The 27,832-nt window shown below is 43.6% G+C and overlaps 1 protein-coding gene across 1 annotated transcript; it reads left to right on the top strand.

Annotated features, from left to right (window-relative positions):
- On the top strand, positions 1–26,803 carry FAXC (failed axon connections homolog, metaxin like GST domain containing). The gene is made up of 6 exons (XM_063153053.1): positions 1–281; positions 684–819; positions 5,989–6,185; positions 13,115–13,332; positions 18,859–18,975; positions 20,504–26,803. Exons 1-6 carry the CDS (start codon positions 13–15, stop codon positions 20,785–20,787), a joined length of 1,221 nt encoding a protein of 406 aa, XP_063009123.1. The 5' UTR covers positions 1–12; the 3' UTR covers positions 20,788–26,803.
- Positions 26,804–27,832: the final 1,029 nt, after the last annotated feature.

The following is a 27,832-nucleotide window of genomic DNA, read 5'->3' as shown; positions in this document are numbered from 1 at the left end:
GCCGGGCGCAGGATGCTGTGGGGGGTGGGCCTGGCGGCGCCGCGCTCCTGCGTGGCGGACCTGAGCCGCAACCGCAGCCTGTCGCTGGGCTGGTGCGCGGGGCCCGAGGAGCCGCCGCCCGCCTTCTATGGGGGCGAGATCGTCGCCTTCCCGCTGTCGGGCGGCGGCGGCACCATGGCGGCGCTGGGCTCCGACTCCTGGTGGAAGAAGACGCTGTACCTGACGGGCGGAGCCCTGCTGGCCGCCGCCGCTTACCTGCTCCACGAGCTGCTGGCCATACGGTGAGGCTGCGGGGCTGCGGCGCTTCCCGCGGGGCCGGGGCGGCGCTCGGAGCGCTTACACCTGCGGGGTCAGGATGGCGAGGGCCCGCGGGTCGGGGTCTCTCCTTCACCGTGCTTCTGCCATTTGCCTTTCTTTCCCCCCCACTCGCCCTTTGCAGCAGCGCAGGAGGCGGCTCCGCAGCGAGCCCTGCGCTCGCCCCCACAGGTGGCCAGGGCTGGGCCCTCGCTGCCTCCGGACCCGGCAACCAAAACCTGCAGCGAAACCCCTCGAGGGCTGACGAGAGCCGCGGTTTCTCCTTTGTATGTTCAATGTACTGATGTATCGTGCGCCTGTCCGGTTTGGCTTGGTTTTCTTGTTTGTTTGTTGGTGTTTTTTTATATTTTTAATTTTTTTTTTGACAGGAAAGAGGAAGAGCTCGATTCGAAGGATGCTATCATACTGCATCAGTTTTCAAGGCCTAGGAATGGCGTTCCGAGTTTATCCCCGTTCTGCCTGAAGATGGAAACGTACTTGAGGATGGCTGATTTACCCTACCAGGTACATCGTGCAGTTTGCCTTTGCCTTGCAGCTCTCTGTAATTGCGTGAAATGGCACATAGGCGTCCTGCCTCTCCTTCCCCCAGTCTGTCTCACCCAGGGAGATGTAAACATACACCTACAGCTAGGTGGGTTTGCCAACGTTTTTATGTCTCCAATTAAATTTAGTGTATAACCTTTAAAGATATGACTTGAATAAGATTATCTGGAACAGCTGTAGACTTAACTGGCGAAGCTAAATCAATGTTAAAATGCTGAAGTGGGAGAATAGTCTGGAATTTATATAACACTAAATAGCACCCCAAAACTAAAGCAGAAGACTGTTTGATCCTTGAATTTCACCATGCTAAAGACACCACAATTAGACAGCTGCAGGTTCTTGTTTTTCTGGAGGCCTTATCTCTAAAGCTGTCTGAGAAGAAGTGCTTAGCTTTTGCTTCCTCTCCCATGGCTAATGCTTCCTCCCCAGTGAAGTGAGATAGGATTGCTTTTAGAGGTCATGAGTACTGCTCCTTAATTGTGGTTGGGTGCATCCCATGCCATCTTCCTGCAGAGAATGAGCCCTGAGCTACTCCAGTGAAAGAAAGCTGTGAGAGTGGACACTTGAATCTCACGGTCTTGCCCCTTAGCATCGTGGTTGAGCTGGGACACTGCAAGTGTGGCACACATCTTGTGGTGTTGGCAAGCTGTGCAGCACCCAGGCTTTTTGAGACCTGGGATGGTTTTCTTTTTCTGTGTGTGTTAAGCACTGAATGCCTTTAAGATGATAAAATAATGGTGATATATATAACTAAGATCTTAGGTAGAAGAAGTGTCTGGACTTTTTTCCTTTTTTCTTCTCTGTTTTTTCCTCAGTAATATAAATTTGGCCTTTTATTCCATACCAAGGTGTTAGGAAGAATGTTTTGTATAAGTCAAATGTTGTTCAGTGGAAAGCCAACCCTATTGCACCTTTTTTAACACATTTGCCATTTGTATTTAGCTTCATATGCAGCTAAACTCCTTTAATTGGAAGAGAAAGAAAGTCTAATCAGTACATTTTGCTTAATTCTTTAAAAGTCTGAGTTTAATGTTTTCTTACAATTCAGTGGGATTTGAATCAGATGCTTGGGAGTACTAAAGGGGAAGATTTCCATCCTATGGGATGTATTTTCCTCATTTAGGTTTACAGAACTTGCAAGATTCTGAAGGTTGAACGTGTCATTGAAGCAGGAGGGCTTTGTGCACATTGCTTTTCTCAAAATAATTTGGATAGAAATTGCACATTTGAGGGGATGACTCTCTTGGTGAGATCTGTTTTCTTTCTAATGGCTGATGCAGTTCAAAGGCTTGTGATGGTCAGGTTTGCTCTGGTGGAGAGTAGGTAAATAAAACTGCATTATAAAAGATGGTTGTGACTGTAGCTGGTCACTTCTGAAAGATAACACAGCATTTGTGTGATTCAGGATGGAGTTGTTTGGAGAGCTCATGCTGCTCAGAAATCACACAGCTTTTTGCAGAGAGGAATTTCCAGAGGGTTGTCCTCCCCTCTTCAGTTTTTGTACTGAAGGTCAGCATTACTTTTTGGTGTTGCATGTCTCTCACTAGCTGTGCGTACACGAAACTGACGAGACCATCAAAAGCAACGTGCCTACCGTCAGCCCTTGTCCCTTCCTGCACATGCTGTTCTGTGGCAGCTCAGGCTGATCAGAGCTGGCCTAGCTAGAGTGTGATATTTAGTTTATTTGGTTTTAACTCAGCTTGGTTCCCCACATGCTCTGTGGGCCATTTTTCAGGAGCAGGAATGGGTCCTGTGGGTGCTGGGAACACCAGGATGGCGCTTTTAGCTGTGCTGGCTTACATGGGCTTAAGGTGTTTGTGGGGTCACTGACCCTCTGAAAGGTTTTAGAGGTAAGTTTGGTGGAACTGAGGACACAGCTCTTTTTTTCTGGAAGAAGCAGATATTGTTTCTGTCCTTGTGTTAGGAGTGTGGTGCTGCATTGGGCTCTGTTGAGTGGAGGAAAGTATGGCTGCTGCTGTGGGATTGAGTGGAAGGGGAGCTGAAGAGGGCACTGTTCTTGGCTGGAGTCTCTTACACTGTTCCTGTAGACTTCGATCTTGTTCCCTGATGACTGTGCTACCCTTAGGATGCTGTAGGTGATCCAGTGGCTGCCTGGCAGGCAGCAGGGTGGGTGTGAAGGGGGATCAGCAGGATCCTGAAGGAAACACCTTGATTCCCTGCACACTGTCAGGGGCCATGATGGAGAGGTGCTGCAGGTGGCAGCTGGTGCTTGTTCCAGGAGACCTGCTGTGGTCATCACCTTGCTGGGGAGGGACTGCTTTGAAGGGAGGGTTCTGAAACGGGGTGAACAGAAGACAGTGAGGTGCTCAAACAGCTTTTACACTTTTGATTCCTTGGTGCATCAGACTGTTGAGTGTTGTGCTTTGTGTTATGCAATGTGCTTTAATGGCATGTGACGGTTGGAGTAGAGTGACATATTCCTACCTTACTATCACCTGAATTTCTCCCAAAACATGCACTATTGTCATGTGCTTATGTTTTCTGGAATCTGCCTCTCTATGTGTGAGTTTCCATGAAAAATGGTTTGGGCAGCCCCACCCCAGCTGGGCTGTCATAATCCCTAGCTGTGTTTTCAAAACATTTGATGGTTTTCTTGGTAAAGCTTGCTTTGAAAGAGCCTTGTCTGTGTGCTCATCAAAATCTTTTGGGTATTCCTTGATTTCCTCAAGAATATGAAGAGCTGAGCCTTTATGTAATCTGATAAATTATTAGCACAGCAGGAATATGCTGTTTTCATGCCAGGTCTGTGGAGATGGCAGCCTCCTCAGGAAAAGACATGAGTGAACGTAAAATCATAAACGGGAGTAATGGAAAATGTGAAATCTAATTTCTTCTGCATAGTACTGTAAAATTACCCTAGAAATACCTTGTGTCATTCTTTTTGTAAATTCCTTATGAATGAGGTTTTGTAGTGCTATTGTTATTGTTGCTCTGCAGGCACTTAATGTACTGTGAATGAAAAGGGATATTCTTTTGGTTTGTTTTTGGTTTTTAATAATACTGTAGCTTTTTCCTGCTTAGCAGCTGGAACAATTTTCAAGTGGAAAATTGATAAATATTTGATAGCAATTAGTATCACCGTAAGGATGCAGAGGTTTCAAGCCTAAAAATGTCTGTTTGAGAACAGTGGATACAAAAACAGTACAACAGATTTCTCAAGAGACTAAGATTTTTCTCAGGTCAGTGAAAGATATTTCCTATTTTGTTTGATAAACCGTATGTAGTGAAACACAAAAATCTTTTTAGGGAATGTATTTATATGTATTATGTGTATTATATATTATATGTATTAGATATATGTGCTTGAAGAAATGTGCAGCTGAGTAATAACTTGCTTTTTTCTGGGTTGCAAATGGTATGGACTGCAGTAATTGGAAGATGTAATAAACACAACTTCAAGTCCAGTAGCTTCTGCAAGCCACCAGTGTTTGTGCACAAGAAGGGAAATGTCTTAATGGAAGGGCTTAATGAAGATTAAGCCAGCAATGCTCAGGATCTTCTAAATATGCTGTGTAGTTCCAGGAAAACCTTGTGCTTCTCTTGTAAAGTCATGAAGAAAAATTATTGAAATGTGTCATTTTCAGTGCTGAAAGGCCATTTTTGATGAAGGAGAGGTCTTGGAAGGTGGAAGGACAGGGGAGTGCTCTCCTTTCAGTTTCAGATGTTCTGCAGATTTAGAGCTTGTGCCATGGGATTGGCCCCTGTGTCACCCACAGGTGTGGGTGGGAGGGATTCAGCTGTTTTGGTCACTCACACAGGGGTGAGGTGTGTGAGACATGTTATCATCCAGTGTCCCTGCCATGCTGTTTGTTGGGCAAGCCTTGGAAAGGCTGCAGCCAGAAGGCATTGCTTCCCAGAGGTGTTCCTGTTCATTTTCATCCGGAAGGAAGAGCCTTTGGGAACGGCTGCATGATCCCAGTGCATTGCACATCTGCATTTGGGGGGGCAGCCAGGATGCTGGCGCTCTCAGACTGAGCTGGAGGTGTGTTCTGGTGTATGCTCCTTGCTGCCAGAGCACCTTAATCTGTCTTAAATGGACTCAGGAAAGGTAAATACTCGACACCCAAACATCAATCCAGAACTGCAAGCCTAAACCTCCAGCAATTAGGAGCTAGGTCCTGAAATTCTTGGGGTGATTGCCAGAGATAGAGTGCAGAGCCTTTACTGCTCAGCTTTCTGTGCTAGGAGTTTTCATTCACTAAATAACAGGATGCAAGGATGGGAATCACAAGAAAGGAAAAAGGTTGTGCCTTGTGTCTTTGCCTTCAGGAGTAAGAGAATTGGAGACAAATATCTGATCATGTTTTGACAGCCAGCATTTCTTCTCATGCTTGTTACATGAGACAGAAATTCTCTAATCTCTGTTTCACCTTGTCATAGGAAAACACATTGCTGCTTCTGTGTGAGTGCTGTGCTGAGCAGGTATAGCAGTATTCAGTGATGCTGTGCTCTGCTGTGCTGGGCTCTTGGGAGACACAGTTGTAACGAGTAGGTCTGTAAATGTCTGAGATTTCTAAGTTTTGAAGTTGCAGAAAGCAGATTTCCCTTCTGCTCATGGAATGATATGCCTTCTGGAATGGTATACCTTTCATGTATGCTTGTGACTCTGTGTGTTTTGTCCTTGGAGGTAATGCAGCCACCTGAGTTGGGTAGTGAATTTATTTTTTTTAAGGTACTTTTAACATGGAAAGTGCAGATGCATGCAGGAACTGAATTTAGTTGTGAGTCCTCTGATTTAAAACTTCTTTAGGATAACAGGCACTGTCTTGTGGGAGATCTGAGCATCTCCAACCTTTAAATAACCCAGGTATTTAAATAATAAAGAATATTATTTAAATAATATTATATCACATGACATTCAGCGTAGAAGCATGGAACACCATGCAGGGCCTGGAAATAATTCTGTCTGAATTTTATGTAGGGTAAAGCTGCTGCTCTGATTGAATAGCCGTTGTTACTCTAGAGTATTATTTAAAAAAAAAGATTTGTGAATTTGTTTTATTAAGAGCACAGAAAATTATTTAAAAATATTTATCTCATTAAAACAGAACCGGAAGGGCTTTTCTTTTCTGTATATTTGTTTGTTTACTTGATTTTTTTCCCCCTTAGAACTATTTCGATGGAAAACTTTCCCCTCAAGGGAAAATGCCTTGGATTGAATACAATCACAAGAAAGTATCTGGCACCGAGTTCATTATTGACTTTTTGGAAGAGAAACTTGGAGTGAATTTAAATAAACACCTTGGTCCACATGAAAGAGCTGTTTCCAGAGCTGTGACCAAGATGGTGGAGGAGCACCTGTACTGGTAAGCTTGCATGGCAAAGCTGGCTGTGTTCTGTTCTGTCAGATGTGTCCCTGAGCTTGGCTCAAATGCTTCTTTTCTCTTGCAGAAATCTTGGGTACCAAATTATTAACTTCACAACTCTCTTCATCCTGGGAAACTGCTGCTCCTTTATGTGTGCAGTGGTATGAGCCAGGGATAATTCCCTTGAAAAGCTGTGCTGTGCAAGCAATGTAAAGTCAGGCCTTTGACTGCAGCTTTGTAGAAGGAAGCAGCAGTGGGATGCTCCTCTGTTTAATGTGACTTCTGTACAGGAGCAGCCTTGTTAGTAAAGACCAAAAGATCAAGGTGGCTGAATGTATTTGTGGTTTGAGGGGTGTAGAGGAATGAATCCAGTGTCTGTGGTGAATCCAGAATATTGTTTTCTTACTTCTACTGATTTTAATTATGTGTGAGTGATTGCAGTAAGGCTCATTGCCTTTCCTGTAACACAGGATTCTCCTGTTGATATGGATTGTTAACAGCACTGCCCATTGATAATGTCCAGTGTTAGTCACAGTATCCTGAGAAGCTGAAATACTTATATAAATGGAAAATAGAAATAGAACCTTTCTGGGACTTTATGCATTTTACTGACACCTTTGGAAATAATTCTTGTGATTTCCTCTGTGCTTTACATTTCTGTCCTTCTTGAGTGCCCTTTCCAGTTTGGGCATAGAGGCATCAGCTGGACATGCACCTTGGATACTGCATTTGCTCCCTTAGCAGGCACAAGGCTTTCTCCCAATAGCTTACTTTCTAGTATGTATTTAAGTGCTTGCTGCGCTAAGTTTTGCATTTATGTTGCACGTTTTTTCTTCAAAACAGTGTGTGACTTATAAATTGAATGCATTTATCTGCTTTTTCTTTCACATTTTGATCAAAGATCAGCAACAGTATGTTTACATATAGTTCTTCAAATAATTTTTAGTGTCTCCTGATAGAACAGTTTTAGCACTCAGTAATTAGTGTATTGAAGTGATTTGGTTTAGAAATTAAATCTTTGCCTTCCAAGAAGTGTAGCCTTCACCAGTTACACCCATCTGCAGTGTCATAGCCTCCCAAACATGATACAGGCAGCCTGTAAAGTTAACTCTTTTTTTGTTCATTTTTCCATCCTCAGTTATTGTGGCTGCCATAAGGAGGATGAAGCCTTTTAGTCCCCTAATGCTTCATCTCCTTGCCTTAGTGTCAGTTGTTTCGTGGTTCATAGATTTAACTGTGTTAAATGTATCATTACTGATGGCGGGCTTATACTGCTGTTGTGTCTCAGTTACACAGTGCTTTCCTCTGTGAAGCTGTTGTCCATCCATCCAGGCTCACCTGGAGCTGGCTGGGCACTGCTGGACATGACATAGGCAGATGTGGAAGACAGGTATTGCAAACTCAGGCACTGGTCCAGAGAAGGGGCATCTGTTTTAACAGGTGGACAAAGTTACATCAGGAACAGAGATGGGCATGCCTGCCTGTGTATCCCTGTTGCCTTTCCTGTGTAGTCACACACAGCTGAGTTCCTCCAAGCCATATATTTTTGCTGCAGTGCAGTAAAAAGTTCAACTGTGAGTCTTACTGTATGTCCCTCCAGCTGTACCAGAGGCTTGATATGTTGGTGAGGTTAAACCTTGCAGATTCCTGTAGCAGGCAAAGCCTGAGCCATGAAGTGTTGCAGTTGTACTGCTGTAATTCCTGGAGAAAAACTTTGCCCATCTGTACTTACACCAAAGTAAAATCAGGCTTTCACTGTGTAGGACATATTTCTCCTTGACAGCATTGTATCTGTAGTTGTGGGATCCCTTCACATCTGTCCCTGAGCATTCCCACTAGAAGCTTAGGGTTTTTTCTTGGTGTCCTAATGTCCCATGGTGAGGAATGTGAAACAGTGATTGCCTTTCTGCAGAATGAGGTATATAAAACCAAGCCTCCAAAGCCATGATGCAGAATGTGATTCCTGCTGTTTTGTGCCAGCAGCATGCAAAGTAGCTTCATCATAAATTAGTAATACTGTAGTACATTTATGGGACAAAGAAGAAAAGTACATCCTGTGGTGTGCTGTCTCTGGGTGGAGCTAACCCTGGTGGATGCTCAGCATTTCCTCCAGAAATGTTTAGTTTTGCCAAGCAGTGGCTGATCCTCAGCAGTTAGTGCCTCTTACATGTGGAAGTGACTGCTGTGGCTGGAGTTGGGAGCAATGTGGGGTTGTGGAGAGCCTCAGCCTCTGAGCACCTTCTCTCTGCCCCAGGCTGGGACACCCAGCAGGGCTCAGGCAGGAAGACAACAAGTGAGCCTGCCTGTTTCCATGCTGGGGTTACACCCTGTCTCTGAGATGCACAAGACTCATTTGGAGCTGGTGCTGGAGCTCCAGTCCCTGGAGAAGGCAGTAAGCCATTAAGCTTCTGCTATGTTTAGTTGGCAAAAGAAAAAAAAAGTCCTCTAATCTGAATGGGTGTTGAGGCGAGCCAGCAGTGAAGAGATGGAAATGAAATAATTTTGTGAGTCTCACTCCAGGCCTGGATCCAATGCAGACCTCTGCCATCTGCTGTAGGCCTGCTCTGAGTTACCTCCACTGCCTGCAGTGACCCATGGACCCCCAGAAACCAGTGGGGCACCCACAGCCACCTCTGGGGAGTGCGTTGGGTTTTTGGTGTAACTGCAGCACATTTGTGGGATCAGACCTCTGATTAAGGGAGGTCTGATTCTCACTTCCTTCTGGAGCTGGCATGCTGGGCTTGACAATACTGCTGGGATTGAGGCCAGGCACCTCCTGGGTGCCTGTAGGGCTAGCAGTTGCTGTGAGATGCTTTCTGTCACTTCGATCTCAGGAGGCAGATCTTAGTTAGGTGACACTAATGTGCTTAGTGAGAACATAAAGCCTTGAATATTCGGCTTAAGCAGATGAACCCATTAGATTGGTTGAGCTGTATTGTCAAACACAGCTGTAGTGATTTATAAATGTGTGTGTGATTTATAGATGTGCGTGTGATTTATAAATATGTGTGTATGTATATATACACTTGCAAATATATTTGACTTGTTTCTTGCTTTGTCTTTTAAGAAGCAAGCATCACATGTGATGAATGCTTGAAGTACAGGAAGAGCATAATATAAGAATACAGATGAATCTGAGTTTGGTTAGTATTCAGACCTGCCAAGTGTTAAACATAAAATATTTTTATAATGTAAATATTTTTAAATACATCAAGCCAATTTTAAGAGTAGCGTCTCTCCTACTGCAAACAGTGATGAGCCTTGAATGCTGCTGGTGTCTTAAAACCAGTTGCTCTGAGAAGTTGCACAGCAGGTGGGGTTTCTACAGCTGATTGTGGAATGAATTTGTTATAATCCTTTTGTATGTCAAGAAATTCTGGTCTGTGCACATTCAGATAGGAGAAATAACCCCCTGTTCACATCCTTGTGAATGCCTTCCCCTTGCCTTGAAGTTCAGAGAGTTTTGGGATAATCAGGCAAGCTGCTGTTGATGAGTCACTTTCTTCATCTCCTTGCCTGATGTATGTATTGAGGCCAAAGCTGCTGTTACATTTAGACTTAGGATTTACTTCACCCCCACAGCATTGCTCCTTAATGCATTATTGTTTTATTTCTACTCTTAAGATTTGTACAGATGTGCTGGCACAAATACGAATGGTAATGTTTCCCAAAATGCTCAATTCAGGCCAATATTTAAATAATTATGTCATCCCATAAATGCTTACTCCAGTGTAAAATGTATAGTTATGATGTACTGAAGTAGATTATTATGTAGACTACCCAATTTTTGGCATTTCCTAATCTTTTGTGATATTGATCATACTCCACTAATGTAGTTTGAATATAGGAGTGATGGGTGGAATTAAATGCTGAGAAGCATATTTTGGCAGAAAATTAATGAACCCTTGAATAGAATTCTTTTAACTCTCCCTAAATTGGAGCCTACTTTTTTCCTTGTTTTGTTTACTCAGAACCATTACATTTTTGGAAGTAAATTCTGTGATTGTCTATTTAGCTGCCTTCATTGCCCATGTAAATTTGACACTTGGGGCATGAAACTATTCTGCTCATTCAAAGGGACAAGCAGATGTCTGAAGATTTGTGCTTGACAGTTTAGCCTGTGCAGGATTACTTGAATTCTGTGTAGTTCTTTATTGCTGTCCTAGTCATTAAACACCTGGTCTAATTTCTGCCTCTTCCAGACACAAAGACCTTCTCTCCCAGGGCAAGCAAGTGAGCTCTGGGAAAGTGTATTTTTGCATGAAAGTATGGGCCAATTAGCTTCGTGGGAAACCTTGTTCATTTTGTTTTATGAAATTAAAACAATTTTGGACATGGTTGTTCACTCTTGGTGTGATGCCAGCTCACTGGTGTGGTTGGAGTGAGCAGGTTTAATCTTGTGCAACTGGGGTGACTTAAAAAGCACTGCAATGGAATTCCTTAGTTCTTTTTCTGTTTTGTTTTGACTTCTTTTTCTTGTTGCCCTTCTCCAGGCCAGTCCTGTTGTCCACAGTAACTAAATTGTATTGCAGAGATGAAGCAGGTCAGGTCCATCCTGGGGAAGGAGGGTCTTTGCAGCAAGGCAGAGCAGTGCTTTCAGAGAGCAAGTTCTTCTTAGTTTATTCAAGTAAAAATACTAATTTAGAGATTAGGAGAGGAACTCATTCAGAGCAGCACTGTGGAGGACTTGGGGGCTCTGGTGGATGAAAAAACTGGACACGAGATGGCATCCTGAGCTGCATCAAGACAAGTCAAGGGAGGTGATTCTCCCCTTCTACTCTGTGTTTGTGAGGCCTCACCTCTTCTCAGCGTAAGAAAGATCTGGACCTGTTAGAGCAGGTCCAGAGGAAGCCACAAAGATGATGAGGGGACTGGAGCACCTCTCCTCTGAAGACAGGCTGGGAGAGCTGAGGTTATTCAGCATCAAGAGCAGAAGGCTCCAGGGAGAGCTTGTTGTGGCCTTCCAGTACTTAAACAGGGCTTATAAGAAAGAGGGAGAGTGACTTTTTACATGGGTAGATAGTGATAGGACAAGGGAGAACAGTTTTAAACCACAAGAGGAGAGATGTAAATTCGATGTTAGAAAGAAGTTCTTTACTCAAAGGGTGGTGAGGCACAGGTTGCCCAGTAAAATGTGGATGCCCTGTCCCTGGAAGTGCCCAAGGCCAGGCTGGATGGGACCCTTACCGGCCTGATCTAATGGGTTATAATATCCCTGCTCTTATGCCTTCAGGCCTGCCTTCTTTCCATTTGCCTTAAGTCCTGCTTTACCTTTGTTCCTGGAACAGGGCAGTCTCATACCACATCTTCCAGACAAAGTCAGTGCTTTAGGACTTCCAGTAGCTCTTTACTGCTGCATTTGTTGGCTTCACATTCCTCCTGCACTGCTGGTGCCTCTGCTAAATCTGTCTCTGATTCAATCTTTGTGTTGCTGAAACCTGCTCAATGACTTGAGTTCATCCATCAAGTTTGAAAAACCAAGACTGTGCAGAACACCCCATTCTGAAAGTGGTGTTGAAACATGTGAAATGTCAGCAGGATGTTTTTGTTATAATTACACAGTGCTGGAGGCTGTGGCATAATCTGTTGAGGGTCAAAGCCGTCAGTAGCAGAGCAGGTACATTTTTGTTTATGCATTTGCAGCAAAGCCTGTTCACACCTCACTGTTCCTGACTTCAGTTAAACCAGCTAGAGCAGAAGGTGTTGAACTGCAGTGGACAATGTGAGTTTGATAAAATGTATGTTATCAAAAGAAGTCACAGGAGTTCTCCAGCAGATACTGTGTTTTTATTTTTACTTTCCTTTCCTGAATTACGTGAATCATATCAGCACTAAGGAAATTATGTGGTGTTGGAAATATGTACAGTGATAAAACTGAAGTCATATTCCAAACTAAAACAATGAAGCCTTGGAATGGCTTGGATTGGAATATGTGTATCAATTCCCAGTGTTTCTGAGACCCCACAGGCTTCCTATGTTTATCTTGTCTACTTTGAGGTGCCTTTAGCTATTTTTCCAAAAACCCTTGAACTTTTTGACAAAAGTTCATCTATATGGTCTTTTTGGTTTATTTGTAATTTCTGAAGATACTAAATTTTCGGATATTAAAAGATACTAATTTCTGGATATTAAACAAGCTAATGTTTCTTTTTTCATAGGTTTCTATAGCAACAAATCAATATATGTGTGCCTGTAATATTAATAAATAACAAAAACTCATGTGGGTAACAAAAATTTAAGATGATGAGGCAAATTATATAAAAATACTTTTAAAAAGATATTACTTGACATTCACTAAAGCATGGAACACAACAGAGTCCTTTAGAAATGTCTCTCATAAAATCAGCATTTTGAATAGAGGAAACTGTATAGGAGAAAACCAACTCAATAACCATCACCTCTTAATTTTTTGTGTTTTATTTTTAAAAGTTCATGTTATTCTTAGTTTCGGAAGAGAAACCTTCTGAAAAATTACTGCTTCAGTATTTATGTTGGAGCAAAGTTACTGCTTGCCTAAGTGTCAGCAGCATAGAAAGGAGAAGGGTTGGTGGGAAAGATTGATTTTTTTGGGGGGGCTGTTTGGTTGTTGTTTTCCCTAGGTCTGTGCAGTGAGTCGTCTTTACCTAATAAATGTATTTTGTTACAAGAGTTTAGCAGAATTCTGCAGCTTTTACTTTATATTTCAACATGAATCTTGTTTTCTCCTGAAGTGAGTCATGATTTAATGAGAGAATAAGCACTGGGCAGTCTGCCTAAGTACTGTAAAGTGAGTTTGCTCTGCTGGCACTCCGATTGCCTCAGAGGCTGCTGTTTATGGAAGCTGCCTCTCCATCAGGGCAGCGAGCACCTGCCTGACCTCTGTGCGAGCCTCTGCTGGGTTGGGCTCTCTGGGGATTACACTGCTGTAATTTCTTTCTGCATCCTTCCAGGACTTTAGCTTATTGCCAGTGGGTGGAAAATCTTCACGAGACACAGAAGATGGTTTCGCTTTTCGGCCCCTTCAGCGACTTGCTGAAGTGGATCTTCTGCCACCTGACCAAAGGGATCGTGAAGCGGGAGATGTACGGCCATGGCATCGGGCGCTTCTCGGAGGAGGAGATGTACACGCTGATGGAGAAGGACATGAGGACTCTGGCAGGGCTGCTGGGTAAGGTACAGCGGGTTATGATGCTCTGTTCACAGCCCCTCTCTCCACAGGCTGGAACTGACCTCCAGGGCTCCCTGACAGCTTGATCACATGCAAATAATCTCATTTTGACAGAAGGTAGAGGCTGTCATTTAGTGCCTTCCTTGCTCTGGCAGAGGCACTGTTTTCTTTTCCCACTGTTTGCTGCCAAATTGTGTGTCTAGAGGCATAAGAGGCTTCCTTCTCTGAGCACAGAGTATGTGTATGTAGAGCAGCAAAACATGGCCTGCTGTTTTGGAAGAGCATTTACCGATAGGAAATGAGGAAAATGCAGTGTTTAGTTCTGCAAATGAAGCCTCTTTATACCTTTTATGGGGGCTGGGGAGTGCGAGTCTCATTTTTTATTTCCTGGTTGTATTTCCTTTCCTGTTTTTTATTTGTGGCTGTTTGACAGATTGCTCCGAGGCTGCCATTTGAAAACCCTTTGCAGATGTTATTTTGATGAACTGAACTTTGTTGTGTTTGGTTGGTGTCAGCAGCTTTATTCAAAGCTCCCAGTAGGAGATGGTTCTGTGCTGTCAAAATACATGTGTTTAAGATTCTTGGTTATCTTGGGTGCATCCCATACAATTAGTCTTAAGGTTGAGTTCACTTAGCTAGAATTACATGAACCTCATTTCTGTCATGTGGCTCAGGTTGAAATGTGCACTGGAACTGTTCTGCACTGTGCTTCTTGCCTTCTGCTCCACTGAGAGCTAAGCTTACTGTGCATCTGGGTATGACTTGCATTTTGAGGAATTGCTGTGGTGCAGGTGGTCACTTTCCATATGTCTCTTGTGGGAGAAACCAAGAGAGATGTACCTGTGTTGTTCCCTGTAACAGTTGCTTTAAAGAGGTGGCTGAGTGGGGGACAGGAGGATGCCTCCCTGCCCTGTGCTTTAGAACATGTGCAGTGAGGGACACACTGTACATGTTCTAAAGAGACAAGTGTGGAGTAGATGAAAGGACCAAGCTGGGGAGAGCCCAGCAGAGGGCAGAAGCTGAGTGCTTGCTGAGAAAGGGAAGGAAAAAGCATGCTTCTGGACTTCCAAGCTGTTTTGGAAAGGAAGGTATTTGCAGTAACCCAGCTGTACAGTTTTCTGAAACAAACCTGTTGAGTTGCTGGGTTGGGAACAGGGTGGAAAAAACTTATGAGGTGCATGGACACAATGGGCAAGGGGAAGATTACTTTAACAGCACTTTCTTATGCTGCATTTTGTTTGTTAACAGAAGCAATTATCTATTCTAGTGTCTCTTCAGAGAAAATCTGTTGTTTGGAGATAAAGAAGCCTCTTTTCTTTGTGAGGGAGGAAGGAAGGGAGCAATTCATTTTAGAAGAGGAGATCTGGTCATACCTGCTGCAGAGCTGTGGCCAGCTCCAGGTGCTCTCCTCTGTGGGGCTGCTGATGTTGCAGTTTTGAGATTGGCACTGTGTGGCTCCATGTTCATCACAAAGAGAAGAGGGGCTGGGACAGGAGCTGGGCCAAGTTCAGTCTATGACTTAGAAGCCCAGCAAAGCCCCTGATTCTGGCTAGACAAGCCTGTCAGGCTGAAAGGAGTGGCAGTGGATATGTCTGTGCTAAAGTCATCCCTGGCTACCAAGAGCAGATGGAACCTTCAAGTGAAAACTAAAACATGTATCTGAGTACTTGTGAAAGTATCTTGATTTGCTTATTTCTCTGGAGTGTATACTGACACTGAGATTTGTAAGATTTCAAGTTCAAAGGGATCATTTAATCATCTAGACAGATCTCTGTGGATTGGACTGCTTGACTGCTGTCTTGAGGCTGTGCCTTTTTGCTGGCTTGGAGGTAGCTTTCTAAAAGCCATCCAGTTTTAATTATGGGATTTCAGCAGGTGGAGGTGCCACCTTGTTTTGCTGACAGATGTTAGTCACTCTCTAAATCTGTTCAAAATTGGACTTGTTTCAAATGAGAGTTTGACTCTAGCCTGATGACAAATTCTTTTCCTACTTCTTTCTCCCTTCCTGGGTGGCTTGGGTCATCTTCCTGTGAAGGTAAATGCTGTCATCAGTCTCTGGCTTTTATAGAAAATGTACTGAAAATCCTCAACCACTTCTTCAGTATATCAAATTTTAAATTGTATTATACATATGTTACCAGCAGAGTTTTTCTTCTTAATTCCAGGTTGTTGTTGAGAATGTACCTGTGTACTTCAAAAAGCCTTGATGGCTGTTTGTTGTATTCCTGTTATTTTATTACATTACCAACTGAATGTTGTACATTTTTTTCATCTTCCCCTCTGAAATGGATGTCAGATTAGTCAGTGTGCAGTTAACATGAATAATTTTATTTTCCCTTTTGATTATTGATGAGTTTGTCTACTTTTCTGTAATTGCCTTAATTTTCATCACTGTGCTCCTGTTTCGTCAGCCAACTGTTTATGGTAGGGTCTAGGTAACTGTGCCCTCGAGGTGGTATCTTGGAATGGGGACAGGAGGTGGGATGAAGACTTCCAGCCTGACTAGAGGTCCCCTGTTTCAAAGGGGGAAGGAGAAGGCAGTCAGTCAGCTCACTGCCTGCACAGTCTTTGTGAGATTCCCCTCCATATATATGTACCCAAGTGTTTTCCCAGAAGAGGAAGTAGTTGAGATTTTGGCTGTTATCTTAAGAGCTTAAAAATGATGCCTGTGGTGCAGAATAGCTGCACATACCAAACTGTAGCTGTCAGCCATCAGGAATATCAGATTAATGCTCCCCTTTTTTTAACAAGGACCATTCACATGGGAACAAAAATAACTTTTAATTCTAAAAGCTGCTTCCAGAGAATGATAACTTTGCAGCTGTCAGTTCTTATGACATGAATCTTGACATTTCCAATCACATCTTTGGTGTTTTTTTATTTTCTTTATTTTTATTTCTGAGAATAATTTTTCTATCTCCCTTATACCCATTTCCCTGACAGACTCTTCCAGACCTTATAAACATTGAAATTGGAACTAATCCCTCTGTGATGGATCAACCTATCCCATTGGGATCACCTTTCTCTCTGTCCTGCAGTCTTTAAACCACAAATATAATTTCCTTGTGTTGTAGCAGTTTCCTAATGTGTGGTAATAGTGTCAGAAAGTGTGAGGAATGAGCACGTGAATTAGCAATATATAAAAAGACACATTTTTATAATTGTTTAGAAGAGGCAAGTGAGTGGCCATAAATCTGTTGGTGCCCTCTCAGCTCTCTGCCTCTCAGGCTCCTTGGTAAATGAGGATTTTGAGCAGGGAGTTGCAGGCCAGCAGCTTCCTCAAGTGGATTTTGGAAAGCATTTGATGCTTTGGGGAGGGTAGGGGCGTTCAGAGCTGAAAACTCAGAGGTCAGACTAACCTGGATCTGAGCCTCTGAAGTGAGTTAAGTGCCCTGTAGCAGCCTGCAAGTGCTGTAGCTGCCTCTGTGGAAGGGTGCAGGCTTGTGTCCCACAGACCTGCTTCTTGCTGGGGTTTCTTCACCCACTGTTGGAGTGGCTGCTTTTGAATCTTCTGGTGCATGCATTTGTAAACAGTGGAGTTGGGTACTCTCAAATTCTGGGAATTCAGTACAAAATTGATCCAAGTCCATTGTGACCAGGTGATTTCATTTCTGTTGGATTAGCCAGGGGATGCAGAGGGTGTTTGAGATGATCAGTGCTATGGCAGCCTGGATGTGACAGACACTGTGTAATCCTGCCTAAAAACAGACACAGAGATATCTGGTCCATCAGAAAGTCTGGACTGAAGTTGCACTGGAAGTTTTGAGAACACATCGGTGATGGTGGAAGAAAATGTACAGAGGTGCCATACTTTGTGGAGCAGCATGACTTAAAAGATTTGGAGTTTTATAACTCCACAGTTTCATTTTCTCCTCTTGCTCTTTGTTTCCATGCACCTGCAGGTGTGGGGTGTTGTGCCTGGGGAACCAGAGGGTGGGATGGTTTAGCCCTCACTCAGAGCCTGCTTTAGTTGTAGCAAGATGGAAATGGCATTATTTCTTCCCAGCACAACACCACTATGGATTGAATCTCAAGACCCAGTTGTATGGTGCTAAATTCCTGCTGCTGGCATGTAACTGTGGTTTAGGGACCCATTTTTGAGCTGTGCTTGAGATTGATGGGTACTTAGGTGTCAGATAAATACCAAAAAGACACAACATTTACCCTGTACAGAGTTTTCAAACAATGAATTGATGGAACCGTGGAAGGAGCTGGGGAGAGTTAGCTGCATGTTCAAATGACATCTGACAGGCCAGAGAAGGTTACTGTTACTGGGTATTCCTGTTTTGCTGTGCTCTTGTGCAGGGGCTTGGCAGCATTCCTTGTACTGTACTCTGGAATTTGATGCATTTTACACTGGACAGTTCCTCTGGAACTTGCTCAATAAACTGAACATTGAATAACCTGCTGAATTACAGGCAGCTTGGAAGAATGTCCTGGGGAGATGGGATAAGTGGATTTTGAGAATTCAATTAGGTGCCACATTTCACAGAGTTAATGGCACTTTGGGCCGAGGCAGGAGCAGTGCAGCCAGCTAACCTGACCTCTGCAGTACTTCATGTTTCACTCACTGTGTGCTCTGTGCCTGGTCTTTGTTCCAGGTCTTCTGCCTGTGATGGGAAAACCAGTCTACAGTGGATGTTTTGTAGCAAACAGTGGCTTTGAAAAGATGTGTTTTCTTCCCTTAGTTGCTGGTCTGTTTGTGCTGTGGTGGCTGTTTAGGGCTATCATGATATTGGGGTGCCCAGAGAGGTCAAGCAGAACTGAGAGGAGCAGACCTGTCCCTCCACTGCACCAGGCCAGTCCCCAAGGGCTGCTGTTTCACTTAGTGCCTGACATGCCCCTGAATTCTCCCTGTCAGGGGTCAGTGGGGGTGAGGGCACTGCAGTGGGGGTGTGTGAGAGGACCTGTCCACTCCTGCCTGTGGCTTTGTCCTCCTCCTGGAGATGCAGGTTGTTTCTGAGCACTTGCTGCAGGTCTGACTGGTGCATCCATTTCACCCTGAACAAACAGGGAGGGAGGAGATCTTTGGGTGTGACTTTTCTTTTTCCAGCTGATCAGATGAGAAAGTTGAACCTGGATCTGGATGGGTGGGAAGTAAAGGGTGACAAGCTTCTTTCAGCAAGTTCATGATTTTGAATCGTGGTTGAGTGGTTTTGGGTTTGCAGCAAAGGCAGAAATGGTGTTTTCAGGCATATTGTAGCTACAGAGCAGATTTTAAATGCAGCAGAACGAGTACAGGGTGTGAGCACTGCCAGCTGTGAGGAACAGAGGACGTTCCTTGGCCAGTGGTGGGTCTGTAATTGGCCTGGTTATAGAAGTCTTGAGCACAGGGGCAGCTGCAGTAATGGATTTCACCTGCTGAACCCTTGAAACAGCTTTGGAATCCCTGTCTTTGAGCAAGTGAACATTTTCATTGAAATTATTTCAGTAAAATGAATATGCTAAAGGTGGAGCTGTGATTTTTTTTTTTAATTTGGGGAAGAGTGACATCCAATAAAGAAATATTTGCTGTTGTATTTACAGGTGACAAGAAGTACATTATGGGATCAACTGTTTCTACTGTTGATGCCACTGTCTTTGGACATCTGGCACAGGCAATGTGGACATTACCAGGGACTCGACCAGAGAGACTAATCAAAGGTAAGAAGGCATAAGTGAACTCTGATTAAAAGCTCTTGGTGGCATTTTTCACGTTTAAACCTGGAGTACCTTGGAAGGACATTTTGAAGACTGCAGTACTTCAGCAGACTGTTCTTGCCTTTGATGTAGCATTTGTATCCTGTAATATTGTTTTCTGTTAAAATTCTTTGTTTTCTCTTTAGTGTTCTACACAGCAATTGTTTTTATTTCTTTACTTGATCTTTTCCCTGTTTAACATGGCAAAGCCTTAAAGCTTCTAAGGAGTGAATGCTGGGTAATGTATGAGAAAACAGAAGAACAGCCATTAACCAAATTCTGCTGAGCTGAGAACTTTTCTTGATAGTAGAACTGCAAGTGCTCTTGTCTCACTGAAATTACAGCCTTTGCTGCTCCTGAAGATGCCAGGCAAGGAAGAGATCCAGCTTGGCTTTGGAGTCACTTTGCTTTTGCATGAATTGGAAGCCAGCAAGCCCCTTCTCCCCACAGAGGGTTGTTCTTTGATTTGGTTCTTTTTTGTGGGATAAAGTATCTTTGCATCCATTTTCATAGTAAAACCGCACAGCATGAAAAATGGGAAGAGCTAAGGAGGAAAAGGATATAGTAAAATAGTGTAAAAGGAGTGAATCTGACCTGTAAACCTACTCTGTGCAAGACAGCTCTGCTAAACCTGTGGTGAAGAGGCACAGCCTTATTCTTTTCCTCAGATAATGAGGAAAGGCTATAAATATTGGCTATGCAGTTCTTCCTCTTGATGTCTGGGGCATCACAGGTAAAATTCTGAAGGGCTCATGGCTGTGTAGAAGGATTACTATGCTTGTTGAATTAGTTTGTCTCGAATGAAAATAAATAGAAGATAATAGATTGAAATACCCAATCAGTGTGGTTGATTCTCTGTACCTATCAACCTACTTATGCTGTCATGAATACAGGTTTTACATTCACCTCCCCTTTAACAGGCTGTTATTTCTTTTTTGATTTTTTTAACGATTTATTCTGTAAGCATACGTGTATTTATAAACCAAGCATAAGATACTAGGGCTGGGAGCAGTAGGAGTGAGCCGGTGGCCATATTAAATGTGAATTTATGTTGCAGACAACGCTGCCATCTGGTGGTGAAAACCCCACATTCACTGTATTTAATAAGTATGCTCTGTCATCCAGAAGATCAAATTCTGTCTTTAGGAACCATGTGTTTGCAATTAAGCAAAAAGTTCTACGACAGAAACCTTACAGTTTTAGTGTCTTGTCTTGACTTCTTTTTGTAGAGGTTGAATTTGGGATACTTACTTTGCTATTTGTGTGACCATGCATTTGTTCTTATTCCTGTGTAACCCTTCTTGTATGTCGTTACATTAAAATTAAAAACAGCTGCTAAGGGGATTGATGGCATCTTGGAATTTTGAAACTTCTTTGGAAAGGCCCTACACAGTTTGTTTCCTAACACAACTGATGTGTTTTTGCATCATCAGGTGAGTTAGAGCATTATTGCCTGGATATATTTACTGAAGTCTGTTGTGTTGTGTTGCAGGTGAACTCATTAACCTTGCCATGTATTGTGAAAGAATAAGGAGGAAATTTTGGCCAGAATGGCACCATGATGATGACAACACTCTGTATGAATCTGAGGAGAGCAGTGAAGCAAGCAAGACTTACTCCCCTTTGCAGGACTTCAGTTTTTATTCAAGGACAGAAACATTTGATGAGGAAGGGAACAGTATTTCCCAAACCCCTGACACAGATTACACTGGACACTCCCTCTTTGACTCAGATGTGGACATGGATGAGTACAGAGATCATGAACAATGCAAGTGATGTGTACAAGTGTCTCCCATTGTGCAGATAAGCTGTTTCTTGGGATCACTCTGATTTGTTTTCCCCTTCAGGTCAGGAAGAGGTTTATACCACTTTGGAAGAGACCATTTTGCTTGATTCAGCTGTCACATAGTGCTTGGACTATTTCAACCGTATTTTGTTTTGTGTAATTGTTCAGGTGGACCAAGGTAAACACATTTAAAACACACGTGGGCGAACTGGAGGTCTAGAGGGCAGCAGGACCTTTCAAGCCTATATTTGTTCATGTTCAAAACCAGATCTCCCATCAAAGTGGGACAAACTTCTGGGAAATGGAGCATTTGTCACAGCTGGTTTGTGTTATTATCTTATCTTTACAGCAGTGGGTTGAGGACAGAAATGGAAGAGGTATGACTGGCACAGCTTTCTTCCATGGAAGGAAATGATGGATGCTGTAAAGAAAAGGCCCTGATGGTGTTGGCTGACTGCCATGCCAATATAAGCCAGGGGTGTGCTGAGGTGCATGAGATTCATGCAGCACCCTGGCCTGTATCAGCAGTGTGGCCAGCAGGACCAGGGCAGTGATTGCCCCCTGTCTCAGCACTGGTGAGGCTGCACCCCAAATCCTGTGTTCTGTTCTGGGCCCTTCACTACAAGAAAGTCATTGAGGTGCTGGGGCATGTCCAGAGAAGGACAATGAAGCTGGTGAAAGGAACTGGAACACAAGTCTTGTGAGGAGCAGCTGAGGGAGCTGAGGGTGTTTAGCCTGGAGAAAAGGAGTCTCGGGAGAGACCTTATTGCTCTCTACAACTGCCTGAGGAGGTTGTAGCAAGGTGGAGGTTTGTCTCTTCTCCCAGGTAACAAGCTCTAGGATAAGTGGAATGGCCTCAAGTGCCAGGGGAGATTTGGATTGGATATTGGGAAAAACTTCACTGAAAGGGTTGTCAAACATTGGAACAGGCTGCTCAGTCACCACCCCTGGAGGTATTTAAAAGCCATGCAGATTGTGGCACTTCAGGGACATTGTTTGGTGGTGGACTTGGTAGTGCTAGGTTAAAACTTGGACTTGATGATCTCAAAGGTCTTTTCCAACCGAAAAAGATTCTGTGCTTTGGCAAAGTTTCGGGGGAATTTTATTTGATAGCTACCCATACTTTGGGTATTACAGGGTCTGCAGGAAAGAATTGCTCCCAGTTCTTTTGGAGACAGTCAGGGAAGGATGGAAGAAAACATAATCTTGCAGAAAGGAGCTGGTTAATGTTTCTTGTTCTTTGCAGAAGGTTGAAATCACTATTCTAGAATACTTTTATGCAGGAGGGAGATGTCAATGTTAACTCATCTGGAATGTCTGTTGGTCAAGTTTCTTCTGTGTTAGTGAATTATTATTATGTTTTTACTCCCTGCTCATGGCTGCTGTCTGCTATTTCTAGGCAAGGCTAAAGAGCTGGGATTTGCTGCTAAAAGCCTGGTGTGTCTCAGCAGTGGGTGCTTTGTGTTCCTTACCAACAGACAGCAAACCCAAGAAGGTGGAAAGCAGTTTGAGGTATCAGTAGGCATGGGATGCTGTGTAGCTGCAGGCTGTTGGCCCAGGCAATTGAATGTTTTACAGCTGCCTAGGGAGGGGCTTCAGGGGGTGCTGGGCACTGTGCTGGCTTGCAGTGCACAGTCCCTAAAGCTGATGCATGGGAGGAGGTGAGATGGGACAGTTCCCTCAGCACTGCCATGTGTATGGGGAAATGCAGATGCTGAAAGCATGACCAGAATTTAATTTAAATTGCCTTTGCTGACATGTCTCTGGATCTGGATTCCAGAATGATTGCACAGGTTCTGACATGCTTCATGTTCACGTCTCCCTAAATGCAGGTTAGAGATGAGAATGAATCCATTGGATTTACTCACAGCTTTGAAGTTAAGCATGTACTTCAGTGTTGCTTGGCTATGATTAGTTGATTTTGGTAGAGAGAGAGCATATCAAACATACTGAGCTGTTGTGTTTTTAAATATGCGTATAAAATTGGGTATTTGACTGCAGACTTTGTTGGTGGCCTATTTAAATTATGACATTCTCAGTGACTTACAGTTAGATGAATCAGGATCCCTCAGCAAGTTTTTTATAATGTGTTGGTTGTACCAAATGTTCTAGGAGCACACAGGGCAGACAGCTGCTTTAGGATGTTAATTGTTGGTAGTTGTAGTGAGTCTGGAGCTTGAAATACCTCCAGCACTCAAAGAATAGCTTGCTCCCTAGGATCCTGAGTGCCTGCTCTGGGAAACTTGGAGTTAGCCTTGGCTTTGAAAGCAGGGACACCTTTGTCTGCACTGAAACCCCAGGTCTGTTCATGCATGGAGCCACTGCAGTGGGAGCTGACAAGTTTGGTGTGAATTTGCACCTGTTTCCACAATTCCCTAGGCATGTCCTTGGAGCCTTATTCCAGTCAATGTTGTGGGCAAGTATGAATGGCAAAGTGAACCAAAACCAAGGGGGAAGATATCATCCAGTTACTTGGGACACTTCTCAGGAAACTAAGCACAAAAATAGGGCACAGGAAGATAAGTCTTGGGCTTGAAAGTGCAGAGGTAATGGCCTGGGTAACTCCATGGCAAAGTCAGGAGAGATTTTATCTGCAAAAATTGTAGGTATTGATATTCTGAATAAAAGGAATCTGCACCAAAAAGCTCCTATTTAAAATCATTAGTGTGTTGGAAATTCTGATGGAGATGTTCTCATTCATTTACTGATGCATGTTTGAGGCTGTGCTTTCTCCATTTGTTCAGCATTGCAAGGTGTGCTTGCAGCAGATGAGTCCCAGTCATTAAAAGACCATTAAAGGATGGTCAGACCTCTTTAAAAGATTTAATCCATGCATTTTCTTTTGAAAGCTGTCTTGGTAAATTGTGGGGAAACAAACAAACAAAAAGTTTAAAAAAATAAATTAAAAAGTGTTCATTTATTTTGGTTTGCATGGGAAAAAAAAAGGATGTGTTTTCTTAAAAAGGGAGCAATTGTTTTTGACTTTCCAAAATTTTGCTAAAAGAACAACGTTTTCTTAGTCCTGCAGTCTTTTTTTTTTTTTTCCATTCCATCATATCTATTTTTAATGTTAATGCTGAGGGGCAGTACAGAACTAAAAATAGAGGGCATCTTAATTTCCTTTTGGTTTTTTTTTTCCTTTTTCTTTTTTTCCTCCCTCCCTGATGAAAATTGTGAGCGAGTCCATTGTAGGGATGCTGGAGATCCTGATGGTGCTGCTGTGGAGGTTGGGGGTCAGCAGGTGTCTCTGCAGCCATGAAACTGCTGGGGACAGCTGTGGATTGCCAGGTGAGCTGGGATAGCAGCTCCTGGCAGGAGCTGGAGGCTGATGGATGCCAGGACATCATGTCTGAGGTGACACAGAACACAGAAGGTTTTTCCCTGGCTGCAGATCCCTCTGCCACAGCCAGAAACTCACTGTGGGGTGATGTTAGGAGGGGTTCAGGGGCCACTCGTGCACTGGATGGATGGGACCCCTGCCCTGCTTATGAGCTGGAGCACAGCCCAAATCCTAGTGAAGAGACAGCACTGTTCCTCCTGGTTCTTTGACCCTAAATACTGCCAAAGGCTGAGTACTGCCTTTGTGTTTCCCTAGTGCTGCTTTAAAGGAATGAGTGATTGCTCTGCCCCTCACTTGGAGAATGGGAGTTCAAAGCAAGCCCTGCATTTCCAGTGGAGTTAGATTTGAAGCAGTCTGTTGGTTTTTTCCATGTGAGTGGCAGTGTTTGACTGTGTGACACTCTGTCATGTCAGAAGGGATTTGTTTACCCCTGTTGGTCTCACTGGCTCTGTCAGCAGAGCTCACTGTTACTGAGTGGGGGAAACAGGCACTGGGATGTATAGGTCCTACAGAAATCCTGCAAATGTGGTGTTTGATTTAAAAACCAAACTGAACCTGATGTTTCAGATCTGGAGGACTGTTTCCATCCAATTATAGCACTGCAAGTAACACATTTTGATCTTTAAAACCTTGGCAGTGTCCCTCCAGATCTATATTCTCTTTGAAAAAATACTGCCTGAAATATTTCTGCAGCAACAGTTCAGGCACAAATTTGCTTTTGTCAGTGATGTCTGCTCAAGTAATCATGACAGTTTCATACTGTTTTCCTTGAAAGGCCTGTATCTGTCAGATGCTAAGCCTTACAAAATATTGCCTGCTGGAAAAGCGTGTTATGTGCAGATTTATGCAGGGCAGCTCACCAAGTGAAATTTCTGTGGCAGGGGATGAATTCAAGTGGGTCTTGTCCTTAGATGTTTGAATAAGAATTTGAAGCTGTTTTTTGACAAGTAGCTGTTTGGCCTAGCCCTCCTTCCCTCCCCAAATACTGCAAAATTATGATTTAGGCATGTGATACTAATAAAGCAAATTATGCTCTCTAAATACAGAATTAAATTGGATGATCCAGTAGCTGGGATATGGAAATGGGTACCCATAGGTGTGAGTCATGGCCATACCATGGCCATCACAGCAGCTGTGATCCAGAGCAGCATGCAGGTTGTAGTGTTTAATCCCATGGAACCAGAGGAATAGAAGTAGCTCTGAGTGGCTGCAGTGGCTTTCAGCGGTTCATCTGTGCTTTGGGGTATCCATGCATGCTGTGCCTTGGGTGCTGGGTAGATGTGCAGGGGCTCATTGTGGTAGCTGTGGCCCCTATTGGGCACAGCCTGCTCTCAGCCTGTGGCTGAGCTGCAGAGCCAGGGGTCTGTTTGGGAATGAGCCTTGGCAGTGAGCTCTGAGCCTGCTGGTGAGTGTGGGCTGTTGTACTGGTGTCCTGTGGAGGGAAGCTGTTCCCCCACACTGCACATGTGCATCCAATTTTCAGGGCAGTGACCCCAGTCTCCACAGCCTTGCCTTGGTGGAGAGAAGGGTTGCAACAGGAATCAGCTCCATCTCACTGGTTTGGGGCAGTCCTCTCTCTGATGGCCGTTGGGGAGGGCTTAGTGTGTGTTCATTCCCTGTGGAGGTGCCCAAGTGTGAAATACTTTGTGGCAGAGGTTTCTGCAGCTCTCTTGAGCAATTTGGAATGTTAAACGGTGTTAGTCTGTGTACAGCACAGGAATGCCAGTCACTGAGAGCACTGTGTGTCACTACAGTGTAAACCCTTAGTTCTGTCCTGGTTGCACCACTCCCAGGTTTTTCAAGGCCAAGGAGATCCTTATGGGCTTTTGGTCAGACTTCAGCATAAAAAGGTTTGTGGGATTTCATGTAATGATTTACACATTCAGCTCAACAAGTTACAGCTGAAACATATGCTTCCAAAAGGCATTCAAGTTTTGTGGAATAAATAAAACCCTGCTCCACTTTGAAGTCATTGACAAAAGTGCCATTTGCTTCAGCGTTGCCGGAGTTTCCAACAGAGCTTCCAAGTGACCCCGAATTTACCACTTCTCTCATTCCTGTCTAATTATACTTCAGTAAAATTTTGCTTTATTGGGGGCAGTAAGGCAAACAAGATGTGACTGTTGTTCTTTTTTAAGCTCCCTTAAAAGTGCTTTTTTTGTCTGCACTGGTCACATTGGTATCTTCACTGGGCACTATGATTGTGTGTGTTCTTCTCTCACTTCTTAATTTGTTCTTCTGACTTATCTTTCCTCAAATGTACAAGTTCTTATTTTTCAGGATACTTGAAGAATGCAAGTCCCAAAGACAGGGGTGTGCAATCCAGCAAGAATAAAGTATATGTAGATGTATATGGGCAAGGGATATATCCAGCTAGCTGCAGTGTACAAGGTTAACCTAACAAAATGAAGCAACACATTTCTAAATGGGGACTCTGATGCTGCAGCTGCATTATGTTGTTTGTCTATGAACTACACGAGACATACATTATTTTAGCACTGTTATTACTAGTTTATAAAGCCATATTTAAAATTGTACACTTGATTGTAACATAACTTTAAATTGTGCACTGTGTTGATCAATGTACATATATATGAAGATCTGTATATTTTGTCTTTATGCTGTATGTCATTGGTGTGTAAATTATAACTAATGGATCTAAAATACCTTTCTGGTTCATGTCCTTATTCTGTGTCTGCTTTCTGTGGAACTGTGAGCAGCTGAGAGTTGCTCTCTTGAGAGCAGGGATTGCATGAAACTTTAATGACCAGTCAGTTAAGCCCTCATCTCCCCAGGCAAATACTTTAGCCGCCAGCATTGTTTGAATGGAATCATTCTGTCACTGATCCCCTCTCCCCTTGACACTCACGAAAGATTTCAGGGTGTAGCACAAGAGGAAGAACTGACATAAACTTGGGTATGAGGAGGGGTCCCTGCTCTCCTTGCTCTGTTTTTATGGCTACTGCTACCAGAGTGAAAATAAGTAATCCTGAGGAGGCAGCTCTGTCAGGAGTGCAGAACCTTTAAGGTCTTTGCTCAGAGCACTGTGCTAGCTAGTTTCTCTATATTTTTGAAAATTCTCAGCAAGTGCAAGTCCTTAGCCAGGCTTAGTGTGCTGCCCCAAAAGCAGCAGAGGGGCTGTGTGACAGGAGATGGGTCCTGGCTGGAACAAACACAGGGCAACAGCAGGCAGGCAATAAAGGTGCAAAACTGTATGCAGGCCTTTCAAACCTCACAGAGGCCTGACATCAGGTCCAGCTTCCTAAGTGATAGGGTCAGTGTTGTATTAAAAACAAAAAAAAAAATCCCGGAACACCCAACTCAACCTAGCAAAAATAATACAATCCCCCAAAGAAAACCAAAGACAAGTCAAGACCAAGCCTGTAGATTGCTCCTTTCACTGCCTTAAACTTCTATGGTTGGTGAGGTTGTTTATAGACTTTTTCCCCCCATGAAGGCTAGAAATTTCAATGTGTTTAGTAAACATGGGGGTCAGAAACATGCACTATTGAAACATTTAATATTGCAAGCTTGGAAGAACTGGCAGCCAAAGCAGAGTCCTGTCAAGTTCAGGGGTCTTTCTGTTTCAGTGAACCTCTGTCTTGGTGAAATACTCACAAACTCTGTTTATCCTCTACTCCCAAAAACTTTAAATTGCAGCATGTGAGAAATATCCTGGATGCCACACAGTAGTT

The sequence above is a fragment of the Melospiza melodia genome, chromosome 3, assembly GCF_035770615.1.
Source record: "Melospiza melodia melodia isolate bMelMel2 chromosome 3, bMelMel2.pri, whole genome shotgun sequence".
In the NCBI taxonomy this organism is placed as follows: Eukaryota; Metazoa; Chordata; class Aves; order Passeriformes; family Passerellidae; genus Melospiza; species Melospiza melodia.
Note: the sequence above shows the minus strand (reverse complement) of the source record. Positions and strands in the feature narration are given on the sequence as shown.